At 50.9% G+C, this 13,112-nt stretch overlaps 1 protein-coding gene across 1 annotated transcript in view; it reads right to left on the bottom strand.

Annotated features, from left to right (window-relative positions):
* Positions 1-13,112, bottom strand: part of C14H17orf53 (chromosome 14 C17orf53 homolog) — a 16,721-nt gene that overhangs the window by 2,115 nt on the left and 1,494 nt on the right. The window contains exons 2-9 of the mRNA XM_021213354.2: positions 12,806-12,856; positions 7,540-8,607; positions 5,554-5,637; positions 3,814-3,954; positions 3,234-3,342; positions 3,012-3,097; positions 2,566-2,691; positions 849-966 (exon numbers count right to left, since the gene is read on the bottom strand). Coding sequence (XP_021069013.1) covers positions 849-966; positions 2,566-2,691; positions 3,012-3,097; positions 3,234-3,342; positions 3,814-3,954; positions 5,554-5,637; positions 7,540-8,607; positions 12,806-12,856 — 1,783 coding nt within the window. The remainder of the gene's footprint in view (positions 1-848; positions 967-2,565; positions 2,692-3,011; positions 3,098-3,233; positions 3,343-3,813; positions 3,955-5,553; positions 5,638-7,539; positions 8,608-12,805; positions 12,857-13,112) is intronic.

Genomic DNA, 13,112 nt, shown 5'->3' with positions numbered 1-13,112 from the left:
AAAAAAAAAAAAAAAAAAGGAAGACTCTACCTCAAAAAACCAGACGTTGCCTTGTGGGAGCTGGGCTATACGAGGCAGCTGGAGAAAGCCATTTGAGATGAAGAGGAGGAACAGGTGAAGGCTAGCCCCTCAGGAGACAGCAGGAATTGTATTTGTCTTCCGCCCTGTAGAGCGGCAGTGTGAGTGAACAGCCGACTCTCCACACTCGCTGTGTGACCACCAGCAACTTCTGACAGCTATGGGGTCAGCACAGCAGGCTCAGTTGTACGGAGAGTGTGGATTCCAGACAACAGAAGACACCAGCACAGGGGTCCTATCTAACAAATCAGCTTTGCGGTTTACACCTTGGTGTACTGTGAATGTGCTCGGTGTGAGGTCCCTGCCCACAGTCTTTCTGCCTCCAGGCCAGGCAGATTGAATCTCTCAAGTCCAAAGCTAAGAAAGTAGTTTGGGACTATGGAGGCTCCACCTGAGACTGGCTCTTGGGCCTCCCAGGTTTGTGTCCCAGTCTCCCTGGCCACATGGATATGTGGCTCCTTGGGGAGCCTCTGAGGACAGGCAGGGTGGACTTGAAATGGGAAAGAGACTGTGCCAAGTACCTAGGGGTTGGTGATGCTCCCTCCAGTAGCTGAAGGTACCGTCAGCAAATGGGGGAGCTACAGACCACACTGTGATCAGTGGAATGGCTCTCAACTAGGTCTGCAGTCTTGCTGAAGGAGCCTGCCTCTGGTTTAGGAAACATGCTGTGCCAGTCTATACAGGTACAGCAGGAGGCAGGAGGCAGAGCTGAGTGGAAGCAGCCTTGCTGGGTGAGGCCAGAGGATGCTGAGGGAGGGGATGAGCCTTACCTGCCTCTGAGAGCTCTTCTTCTGGAGAGGCCACCGCTGGGTTCTGTGCTATTCTGAGGCCCCGTGTGGGCTCTGCAGCCACATCAGGCTGGAGGCTTCCATGGGAGTTTCCCAGATCCTGAGGACAGTGGATCTGGTTACCAGTGATTAACACTCCTGAAATCCCTGGGGTGGGGGTTCCTCTACCAAGATGACCTCAACGGTAGGGATTCTCAGGACAAAGACAAAGGGAATAAATAGGGCAGGGTCAAGGGTCACCCAGACTCAAGCCAACAGAGAGAGATGAAACATCAAATACCCAAAACAGCAAACAACTAAACTAGACTAGACCCCTAGGCTGATCTTTCCAAATTCTATCAGTGTCTAATGTTTTAGGGATTCTGTAACGACTGTACAAGGTTAAGAGGCCATCCGCCAGTGTGTTGAGGAGCTGGCCTGGGGTTAAAGTTAGCTGCTATGATGTGATGGCTGGAGAGGGGACTCAGCAGTTAAGAGCACGTGTTCTTTCTGAGGATGTAGGGTCCATTCCTAGCACCCACATGGTGCTACAGAACCATCTATAACCCCAGGTCCAGATCTGATGCCATTTTCTTGCCTTTCATGGGCACCAAGCACACACATGGGGCATGTGAATATATGTAGGCAAAATACTTGCAACAGTCACACAGAAAAGAAAATTAATAAACCTTTAAACAAAGAAGCCAACAAAACCTTTCATTTCAAAAAACGGAAGAAAAAAATGTAAAGAAAAATAAAGGTTACAGAGGTGGGTGACTGTGAGGATCCACAGCATCCACGGAAGAGAAGAAAGTATAGTAGGTAATCAGAGGCAAAGCTCTACAGGGCCTGGAGGTCATCAAGTCAAACACTTGTTCTACAGAAGAACAGGGGAAGGGTGTGGCAGCACACACCTTTAATCCCAGCACTTGGGAGGCAGAGGCAGGCGGATTTCTGAGTTTGAGGCTAGCCTGGTCTACAGAGTTACCAGGACAGCCAGGGTTACGCAGAGAAACCCTGTCTCTGAAAAACCAAAAAACCACACCAAAACAAAACAACACCCCCCCCCCCAAAAAAAAACAAACAACAGGGGAAGGGACAGGGCTTGCTCAAGGTCATAGTAAACATTTATTAAGAGCTTGGACAAGACCCAGGTCTCCTGTCTTCCTGTAGGCCAGGCTCCTAAGGATGGAGTGAGCAGGATCAGGCCTGGCCTCTGCACTTGCCCCTATGGATCACCTAGAGTGATCTTCAGCTCAAACAGACACTAATGCTTGTCTTGGTTTTTTAAAGGGGTACGCTCCAGGGCATTGCTAGTAGAGGCAGAGTCTTAGAGCAAGGGCCAGCTCGCCAGATAGGCCAGGCCATTTGTATTCCCTGTTCTCTGCATTGCCACCTGGCGCAGATGTGACCCTCTATCATTTTCTGTCACCACCCCCAGGGAGCCCTCGCCCTGGTTCTCAAATGACTCCTAACTTCTCAGATGATCAAGCCTATGATCAGACATTTGGGGATCACCAGGAAACCAGCTGCTCTCCTAGGTCCTGTTACTCAGCCGTCTGGCAAGTGGCTGGAGCAGGGGCAGCAGAGAGACTCCTGTTCTCAAAGGCACCTCTTTATGTCCCCTTCACACCTTTGCCCCCAGGGACAAGGAAAGGATGAACTGAGAGAAACCAGGCAGGGGAGCTCTGCCTGTCACCATCTCTCCTGCCCCACTTACCTTGGGCAAGGACTGAGGTGGCTCGAGGAAGTCCCCATCCCCAGAATCTAGACTGTAAATGTGGACCAGGTTGTTGGGTGTCACATTCAGGTAGTGGTTTCTGAGGGAAGGAGAAAACACTCCAATCTGGAGTTAGGAAGGGGAGTCAGTGTCCGGAGGGAACGAGGTATGGTTGGACCTTCGGGTACCAACTTTCCTTTCACTTGGTAACCTCAGCATCAAGCTCACCAGTCACTCCTGCCTTAGCCTTGCTGCCACAACAGAACCACTTACCACCCCAAATACAACTCTCCATTCCCATTTACCCATCAAGAGTAGAATGGTTCACTGACCAGAGGACCCCTCTCAGCTCCAGCAACCTAGACCCTAGCTTCTCTCTTTGGTTGGCGATGGAGGGCGGGCAGCCTGCCAAGCAAGGCTAACCGGGGTGGAGGGGCCTTCCCTACCTGCTTCAGCAGCAGCACCGAGCCAGGCTTCAGCTCTCTCTGGTGTGTCTCTAGAAGCACTCTGTGCACCGTTCCAAGCATCTCTCCTGGAAAAGCCGCAAGGTCTCCGGCTCAGGGTCGAGGGCACTGCAAGGGTCTGAGCCCCTGGCTGGGAAGTGGGCTGCTCATCTCTAGACCTCCATGGAGGTCACTCCAAAGAAACACCCAGGTCCCGCTCCTTACCCGTGGGGTCCTTAAACACCACACTGGCGTCCATTGTGCTCCGAGTCAGGGACTTGATCATCACCGCCATGGTGGGGACCTTGTTCCTGGGGAGCTGCTTGAGGGCTGCCTGCTTACAAGGAGAGGCACTCACTGAGCTAGGCGTGCCTCAGCGTAACTACTCCCCGTGGCAACCAGGGGTGCTAACAGTCTCCCTTTTAGCAGAGAAAGGCAGCTGGAGGGGCACTCTGCACCCTGTTGAGGCCAAAGCTAGAAGGTCCTTTTTTCTCTCTTAGGTTTCTTTCCTTTTGTATCTGCTGTGGCCAGGAGCTCCCGATACACCGCCAACAGTACCAGTACGTATCTCTACAGGCGAGACACCAGGGAGGCTCAGGGTGGCAGCCTGCGTGCCTCTCAGTCTGGAACCTGCAAGTGCAGAGGCATGCCCAATACTGTGCCCAAAACTACGGGTGAGCAGTGAAAACATCCGACCCAGGGGACTTCAGGCTGCCCTCCAGGGACAGGGCTGGGGTAGGAGGTGGCAGATAGTCTCTTCCAGCGGTGGACCAGGCAGTAGAGTCTCCCTTCTCAGGACCCTTACCTTGCGCAGCACCATGACAATACTGTAGGTATAGAGAAAGCAGGTGGGGTCTCCTTCATCCAGGCCCAGAGCAGATTTCATGGTGAGCCAGGGCCCCCGTCCAAAATCTTCTTCCACAGATCCCTGGGAACTGGTAACCATCTGGTACCACAGAGCAGAAGGAAGGCTGCGTTAGTGGATCTACTTGGGGAAAGATCCATAACTGAGGCAAGACAGACAGGTGGGAGAGAGACAGTGGATTCCCTGGGGCGGGGCATGGATGCCTCTCAATTACTGTTATGAACAGAAAGTGGCATTGGAAACCTGGCTACATTCTGCATTTTTCACCAAGCAGCCAGAATAAAGGGTCTCCTTTCTTTTTCTTTTCTTTAAAGGTTTATTTATTTATTTTACATGAGTACACTGTAGCCATCTTCAGACACACCAGAAGAGGGCGTGAGATTCCGTTACAGACGGCTGTGAGCCACCACATGATTGCTGGGAATTGAACTCCAGGCCTCTGGAAGGGCAGCTGATGCTCTTAACCACAGAGTCATCTTTTTTGTTTGTTTGTTTTTGTTTTTGTTTTGTTTTTTTCAAGACAGGGTTTCTCTGTGTAGCTGTCCTGGAACTCACTCTGTAGACCAGGCTGGCTTCGAACTCAGAAATCTGCCTGTCTCTGCCTCCCAAGTGCTGGGATTAAAGGTGTGCGCCACCACGCCTGGCAACCACAGAGTCATCTTTCCAGCCCCTCCTTTTTCTAATCAGGTCCTGACTTTACTTACAATGAAGCAAAAACTATCCATCCTCTTGTGTATGAGGCCACACAAGGGTGCTCTCAGGGGCCAGAAGAGGGCTACAGTGACAGGCAGATGCGAGCCACCCAGTGCAGATGCTGGGAACCCAACAAAGGGTTCACTGCAAAAGCACCAAGGGCTTGTAATCTATGCATCTGATCGTCTAGAAATCTTAGAGGTAAGGGCTCCCGGTACATATTTATATTTATATTTGTGTTTATAGGCTCACAGAGCACCCTAGCCGTTTTGAACACAGTGATGTTTTATTTGATGCCCCTGGTTTTAACCAGTAGCTGCCTTATAGCAACAACGACTTTGAATCCAGATGATTACTGCCAGGTTTGGACCTGCAGTGCATGGGCAGCCCTGGGGAGCTGCAGCAAAAATAAGGTGAAAACCAAAAGCAATGGTGGCTCTAAAGCTAGAGTAAGTCAGAGCACCAGGAAGGAGAGGGAAGCTGGCCCCGCCCACTGAGAGGGAACCTCCCAGAGACACGGTGAGGGCAGAGCCTTCCCAGCTGGGTTCCCAGAGACTTGAGAGGGTCCTCAAGATATCTTATCGGGTGTGGTGGCCCACGCCTTTAATCCCAGCACTCGGGAGGCAGAGGCAGGCGGATTTCTGAGTTCGAGGCCAGCCTGGTCTACAAAGTGAACTCCAGGACAGCCAGGGCTACACAGAGAAACACTGTCTCAGAAAACAAACAAACAAAAAACCCCACAAGACTTATTACTCCTTCTTTCCTAAGGAAAGATGCAGCTGGGCCCAGAGTTCTCAGATGCAAGAGAAGGCCGAGGCATGACGGCAGGACATGCCTCATTCTCCGTCTATAAACTGCTGCCTCCCCCAAAGGCCTTCTCCACCTGCCCCTTGGTACAGGTCTAGTAGCATCAACTAAGGCATGCCAGCACCAGGACACCCTGATTTCAAATGCTGCCCAGGAGCTGAAGAGTTACATAGAAGTTACCTCAGTCTGGAATTTAGCCAGGGCCCCGTGAGTCGGAGTCTGGGGTGTGGAAACCATGATCTCCTCCAGATTCTCCCCACTGTGCTGAGGGGAGAGAAGGCGAGAGCAAGCTCAGCAGCTGGGATTTACAAGTGCGGCATCTTGTCTGGGTTACATAATGAGTTCAGGAAACTATCAGGGACAATTAGCACATCTTACACTGCCTCTAACGCAGTCTCAAGAGCCTCATTGGTAGCTTTAAAAAGACACTTTGGGGATCAGTTTGAGAATGTAAGGAAACTGGAGCTGCCCCAGGAGCAAGACCCAGTGCTACCTGAAGGGGGCGGCGACCTGAATAGAGCCATCTGTGATCGGTTACTGAGCACTTTCCCAGAGGCCCCTCTCAGCAAAGAGCAGACCACCCTTTGGGTTTCTCTTGAAGGGCCAGGAAAGAGCATGCAACAGCAGGGGTCGTCAATCCCCTCACCAGAAAGGAAGATTCCTGCCACAGCCAGACCAAAACTGGTCTGAGGGACCTCATTCCCCTGCCTCCCCACTGCCTACATGGAAATGCTTCAGGGCTGTCTCACGTCCAACCCTGGCTTCCTCATGTCCCCCAACTACCAGCCACACTGAAGTGTTCTGGGATCTCTAAGAGCTCCTGTTCTTCCCACTGCTGGACCAACCCCTAAGCAGAGCCTCCATATACCTCTTTATTCTCCTGGTCATCTACCCAAAGCCAGGAGCAAGGGCCAGGCAGAGCTGTGTGTCTCCAGGAGCTGGGTAAAGACCCCTCCCCGCATTGCATAACTTCTCCCCTGCTTCTTCCACTGCACTTCAAGGTTGCTCTCCTTCCAAACAAATTGCCCAGTATCTACCTCTGGCTAATACGAGTAAGAAAATACTCCTGTCTAGGGCTAGCAAACAACAGACACAGCAAACACATAAAAGTAGGAGACTGTTTCTCAAGCATGATCCCACAAGAGGATTGTCAAGTGCTCTTCCTGCCCGCTTTTTACGTTTTTTTTTTAAAGGTCTACTTTGGCTAACAGGGTATGCTTGATCCTGGCGGGGGGAGGGGGGGCAGTGGCAACAGTCTGAGGCAGCCAGCCCCGTGGTATGGACGGCGGGAAGCAGAGACTGAGGGCTAGCTAACAGCTCAGCTACTTTACCCTTCTCCATTCAGTCCAGGGCCCGGCCCAGGGAAAGCTGCCTCCCACAACTAACCAGGGCCTTCCCACGGCGATACGGCGGCGATTAATCCACTACAGGAAACCCCTGTGGGCATGCCCCTCTCCACCCAATCCGTGCTGGGACGGGGTCTCAGAGCCTGGCATCTGCTAGCTAAGTGCTCTACCTCTGAGCCACCCCTTCTTCCCTTCTGACTTCTGACTTCCATAGTGTTGCAAGCCTTATTTTTTGTAGTACATACATGTGTGCATGTAAATGGGCATGTATGTGCACATGGGGAGGCCAGAGGATAGTCTTAGACGCAGTACTCCTATGGAGGCCTGAGGCACCTTGTTTTTTAACTTGTTGGAATTACGTATGATTTTATTGTGTAGCTGTTTTGCCTGCATGTATGTATATGCCTGTGCTCATAGAGGTCAGAACAGGCTGTCTGCTCCCCTGGGACTGGAGTTAGAGATGGTTGTGAACCATCACGTGGGGGCTGGGAACTGAACCCAGTTCCTCTGAAAGAGCTCTGTAAGTGCTCTTAACTGCTGAGCCATCTCTCCAGCTCCTCTTTGTTTTGTGAGACAGGGTCTCTCTGTCTTGGAGCTGACCCCCGTAAGCTAGGCTGGTTAGTCGCCAAGTCCCAGGAATCTTTCATTCCCTCACCAGAGTTTGGATTAAAGCATGTGTCACCATCCCTGAGCCATCTTTCCTGGCCTTGTAGTCCTTTCTCTCCACTCTTCTTGCCTGTCTCCTGACAGTGAAGATATTCTAAGACTAGACCACTACTTCTTTCCCCCATCCTAGAGCCCAGGAAAACCAGTCACTCACTTGGTGAGGCAGAAGTCCTGCTGGGCCAGGAAAGCGGCGGGTTTTAGCTCTAATGGAGGGGCGGGAGGGCTGCTGGGGTGTCCGGTTGGTAGCAGTGACAAGCTGTACCAAGTGGTTGGTGACTACAGGTGTCTGAAGAGCTGGCTGAGTTACTGGGGTGGAAGTATTTCTGGGGGTGCTGACAGGAGATTCAACAGAAGACACTGGGGCTCGGGATGACAAGGGCCCCTGACAAAATGCTGCAGAGCTGCTGTGGGGACGTTGAGGTCCAGAAAAACGGGGTTTGCCACTTGACCACGCTCTGGGAGACTGAAGTGGCTGGCCCAGCACATAATTCTGTGGGCTGTTTCGGATGGTCCTCCCAGCCACTGGCAGATACTGAGGTGCAGGAACAGGGGAGCCCCTTTGATGGGAAGTGGAAACGCATGATGTAGCTGGGCCAGGAAGGCTGCCTGTGGCCGTTGTAGGTCTCAAGGCAGGCCATGGGTTTCTACAGTGGACCATGGGCCCCTTCTGGAACGATCCGCTCAGATCAGCTACTCGGGCCTTTTTTGCCAACACAGGATCCTCACGGTGCTTGGCAGGCAGGGTCTGGGTGGCTCCACTGTCAGCTTCTAGCTCCAAGCCAGCTCTCTCAAGCTCCATGCTTGCCAGGGCCTTGTCAAACTCATCTTCATCAGGTGCTTCAAAGTCACCAATGCCCTGTTGATGGCTCTCAAAGATATATCCAGGGTGTGCGGCTGAGGACTGGGGTCCTGACGACTCCTGGAACACCTCTGCTCCTGTCATTCTTTGCTGACTACCCAAGCTGCTGCTAGAAATGGAGGCAGGTCTCAGGGACATTGCTCCTGTGCTGAGTGGAGCCTTGGCATTCTCCGGCATGCTGGAGGTAGGGAGACACAGTCTTGGGACTGACTGGTTGGAGGTGGGGTCCGATGGCATCGGTCTTGAGGATTGTGTCTGCGGAGTCTCCTGTGGTCTGGAGGAGACAGGTCTCAGGCTCCCGGCATCCCTGGGAAGCGCAGTAACAACGTGGTTCTCTGCGTTCTCCAAAGCAGATAAGAAATCCTACAAAGAGACAGAAAGTGGACCCTCTGCATCAGGGCTCTTGGGACAGCATCTCACCCAGCTCAGACTGGCCATGCTCAAGTCGCTCTGAGGCTGAGAATGACCTTCAACTCCTGAGCCCTCTGCCTCCCAAGTGCTGGGGTTACAGGCCAGGACTGTCACCATCGGGTTTGGCAGGGTCTCTGCATCTGAGAATTTAAAACTGCTTCCAAGAAATAAAAACAAAACTTTCTACCTTCCCTGTTTAAGCATGTAGTATGTCTGCATACAGATACACATGTAAGAAACCATGGCATGAAAGGCAACAATGACATCTCTCATCACTTACTACTCCTGTAAGCCAGTGGGCCACCAGGCTTGGTCAGGAGCATTCTAAGCTACGTTTTCAGGCAGTCACTGGGCCTTCGGTCTCCAGGAGGAGGCTTACTGGGGAGGCAAGGGAAAAGCATCCAGGGCACCGAGAAGCCAAAGGCACCCCAAAGGTCGCACACCTCTCTGAAGGCTAGGTTCAGTCAGGACCCAGGACCGTGGCAGCTACTCTGTCGGCCACACACCCTTGGTACAGGCCCTCCCTCTAGCCATGCACACGCACACCCACAGTCTTCAGGAAGACAGAGAGCCCCTGGATCCAGTCAAACAGACACAAGTTAAATATAGCTTCTCAGGCAAGTTAAATTAAGTACGGAGTGAGTGCATTTGGGGAGCAAGGTGAGACTGACACCTTCAAGTGCAGAAGACCTGTTCTGAGCGTATTTTGAGTCAGAACTGCTGATTAAGTGACAAGAAGGCACTATCCACCCCACCCCCACCCACCCCACCCCACCCCCACCCACCCCACCCCACCCCAACAGCTGCTCCCCATTGTCAGGCCAGAGAAAGGGTTTTCCTGCTTTATCAAGAATCCCACATTCCAGCAACCCTCCAGGGCTACTACAACAACAGTGATCAGAAGGGCAAGTTCCTCATTTCCCTGATGGTCCCCTTCCCTCCAGAGAGCTGACACTTAGCCATAACATCATTTGCCTTGGGTAGCAAGAAAGAGACTGGTCTGCCATTTTTAAGGAACAAAAGTACGGAAGAGTCAGAATCACTCAGTAGGATTCCATTGTTACCCTGGCGGTCTTCTGTCACCTGCTAGGACCCAATAGGGCCACTTTCCTAGTTCCTTCTCAGCTTCTAATGACACATCTCCCAAACTGAAAGTTAAAGGCAGGGACAAGTCTTGACAAAGCTGGCAGTGCAAACATCCAGTGAAGACCAGGTGGTGGCACACCCGTCAACCCTGCAGTGAACTGTGGAGGCAGGAGGACCCGGAGTTAGTGTCCTCCGCCACACAGCCATTTTGGGGTCAGCCCAAGCTCACTGGGAGACCCTGTCTCGTTAAAAACAAAACAGAATCTCTAAGAGTCTGAGGCCAGTCCAGTCTACAAAGCAGCTCCAGGACAGCGAGGGCTGCACAGAGAAACCCTGTCTCGAAGAAACAGAAAAAAAAAACAAGCAGAACCACTACCACTACAACAACAAAAAAACCCTAAACCACAAAAACAAACAAACAACAACAATAACAGGCAGAAAAAGTTGGTAACTGAATAGTCTGTGACCACAAAGATCAAGTTGCTATATGACAAAGACACCTGTAACTTCACTGGGTGTCAGGTGCACTCAGGTATTTTACTAGAACCCTCAGAGAATTCTTACAATGGCTCTATGTATAGGTACAGAATGGATGCAGAATCTGAGACCTGCTGAGGCTGGAGAGATGCCTCAGTGGTGAAGAGCACTTACTACTCTTCCAGAGGACCCGAGTTCAGATCCCAGTACTCATGTGCAGTGACCCACAACTGTCTGTTACTCCAGCGCCAGAGGATCTGATGCCCTCCTCTGGCGTCTAGAGATTTCCACATGAACATGAACACACACTCAAATACACAAATAATATAGACATAAAATAAAAATTTAAAAAGGAAAGAACCAGCCAGGCAGTGGTGGTGCACGCCTTTAATCCCAGCACTCGGGAGGCAGAGGCAGGCGGATTTCTGAGTTCGAGGCCAACGTGGTCTACAGAGTGAGTTCCAGGACAGCCAGGGCTATACAGAGAAACCCTGTCTCGAAAAACCAAAAAAAAAAAAAAAAAAAAAGGTTAGACCCCACTTGAGCCCCCATCCCTACATCATTTGCTTAAGAGAGGAACTGAGGAGGCTGGAGAGATGGCTCAACAGTTAAAAGCACTGACTGCTCTTCCAGAGGATCTGAGTTCAATTCCCAGCACCCACATGGTGGCTCACAGCCATCTATAATAGTGTTTCTAATGATTGTTACTGTGTGCTCATATATATAAAATAAATACTTCTAAAAAATAAAAAAGAATATCACATAAATCAAATTACAAAAAAAAAAGAGACAGAAGAGACACAGAGAGACAGAGAGAGAGCGAGAGACAGAGAGAGAGAGAGAGACAGACAGACAGACAGACAGAAGCAAAAAGTGGCTTCTGCTGCATGTGAAGTGTGAGCTTTTAATCCCAGCATGCAGCACTCAGGAAGCAGAGGCTGGCAAATCAAGGTGGAGATGTCCAGTGTCCTAGATGAAACTACACCCATTGGATCTGGACACGAAGATCACTGTAGACACCGGTTTGGTAGTCTCTGACTGCACTTGAACCCCTCTGTAGGCAGGCTTAGTGTTACAGGTCTGCAATCCCAGGACTCTGGAGGCTGAGGCAGGATGGTTTCCAACTCAAGGGGCACCTTTACTCCCCAGAGAGAACCTGTCTAGAAAGAACCAGCAGCACAGCACACCCAGTAACTCCTCTTTGGGAGGAGCTCGGGATGTGGCTCAGTGGTTTGATAACTAGACTCCCGCTGGAACTCGCCCACGAAGGCCACAGAATACAGGATTGGCCCTGGTTCCCTTGGCCGTTAAGTGATTTATTGAAGAAGTTTCTGTGCCAGAAATTCTCACGTAAGTGGCATGGGGTAGGCCTTATATGAGGGTGATTCCAAAATGTTGACTTTGTGTCTCATTTAATTTCTTATCTTCTGAGGAGGAAGAGAGGAACACAATGTCCTTCATTCTAGAGAAGACAAAGTGGGAGGCCGGAGTATGAAGTGATCTGTCTGCCCGGGTCACAGGCCAATTGGTGGCCTCGGGTCTCATGCCAACCTGCTAACTGCTGGGCCTCCTCCCTGAGGAGGCTCTCTATAAACGCCCTTCCCCCTTCGGGCATGCTATTATAAAAGTGAATGAAATCACCCCCCAGACAACTCCAGGAAGACCTTTATAATCAAAGACATAAAGTTAGAATTAGGGAGCTAATTTGGTTTTTGTTTGTTTTCTTTCTTTGTCTTTTTGTTTTTTGAGACAGGATCTCATGATGCCCAGAACAGCTTTGACATCTCTATGCGGCTGAGGAGGACCTTGAACTTAGGATGTTTCTGCCTCCATCTAGCAAATGATGAAATCACAGGTGACCTCAGGTACCTGGTTTTGTTGAGAGCTTGAGCATTTAGGTCAGGGCTCTAAGATAAGCAGGGACCTGGACCCACTAACCCACACTCCAGACTCGATTTGACTTTTCTTCTCCTTTCTTTTGAGACATGGTCTTTCTACACAGCCCCGGCTGTCCCAGAACTCAAAAGATTTGCCTGCCTCTAGCTCCCGAGTGAGTGCTGCCTACATTAAAGGCGTGTACCACCACACCTGGCTTGTTTTATTTTTATGACAGTTACATACAGCCAGTGGCAGCAATGCGTGCCTTCAACCCCAGGACTCTGGGAGGCAGAGACGGGTAAACATCTGTGAGCTCCAGGCTAGTCAAGTCTACAGAGCGAGTTCCAGAACAGCAAGGGCTACACAGAGAAACCCTGTGCTGTAAACCTACAACAAACAAAGACAGGTGAATATACTGTTGCTGTTTGGACAGAGTCTCTCTATGGAGCCCCATGCCAACCTTGGGTTCCTACCTTTCCTGCTTCAGCCTCTTCCATACTGAAACTACAATACAAGCCAGTAGCACCAAGTTGGCCGTTGCTTACAATTATTTACGCTTTCAGCCTGAGATAGATTTAAAAAAAGAAAAAAGATAAAAGATATGTCCATTGGAAAGCTGCCTGCTGGGACTGCTCCAAAGGCCCTGAACTTGGCTGGGTCTCCATCTCAGGGCAGCTTTTGCCACTCCAGGTCACCAACAGTTTCCTACCTCATCTTCAAAGTCCTCTTCCACAGAAAACAACTTCTGAAAACCACACGTCTGAAAAAGAAAACAACGTACTTGAGACCGGAGGGGAACCACCGCCCGCAGCAGCATTCTGTATTCACTACAGCCTTTTCCCCAGCTCTAATGAGACCATCTCAAGTATATTGGGTTTCTGGTTTGTGTTTGGCTAGTACTGGAAGAGGGAAAAGAGAAGAAATTCGATTTAGCTAAAGACTTAAAAAATATTTTCCTAACGCCGGGCGTAGTGGCGCACACCTTTAATCCCAGCACTCGGGAGGCAGAGGCAGGC

The sequence above is a fragment of the Mus pahari genome, chromosome 14, assembly GCF_900095145.1.
Source record: "Mus pahari chromosome 14, PAHARI_EIJ_v1.1, whole genome shotgun sequence".
NCBI lineage: Eukaryota > Metazoa > Chordata > Mammalia > Rodentia > Muridae > Mus > Mus pahari.
The sequence above is the reverse complement of the archived record's forward strand: the minus strand, read 5'-3'. Positions and strand labels throughout refer to the sequence as shown.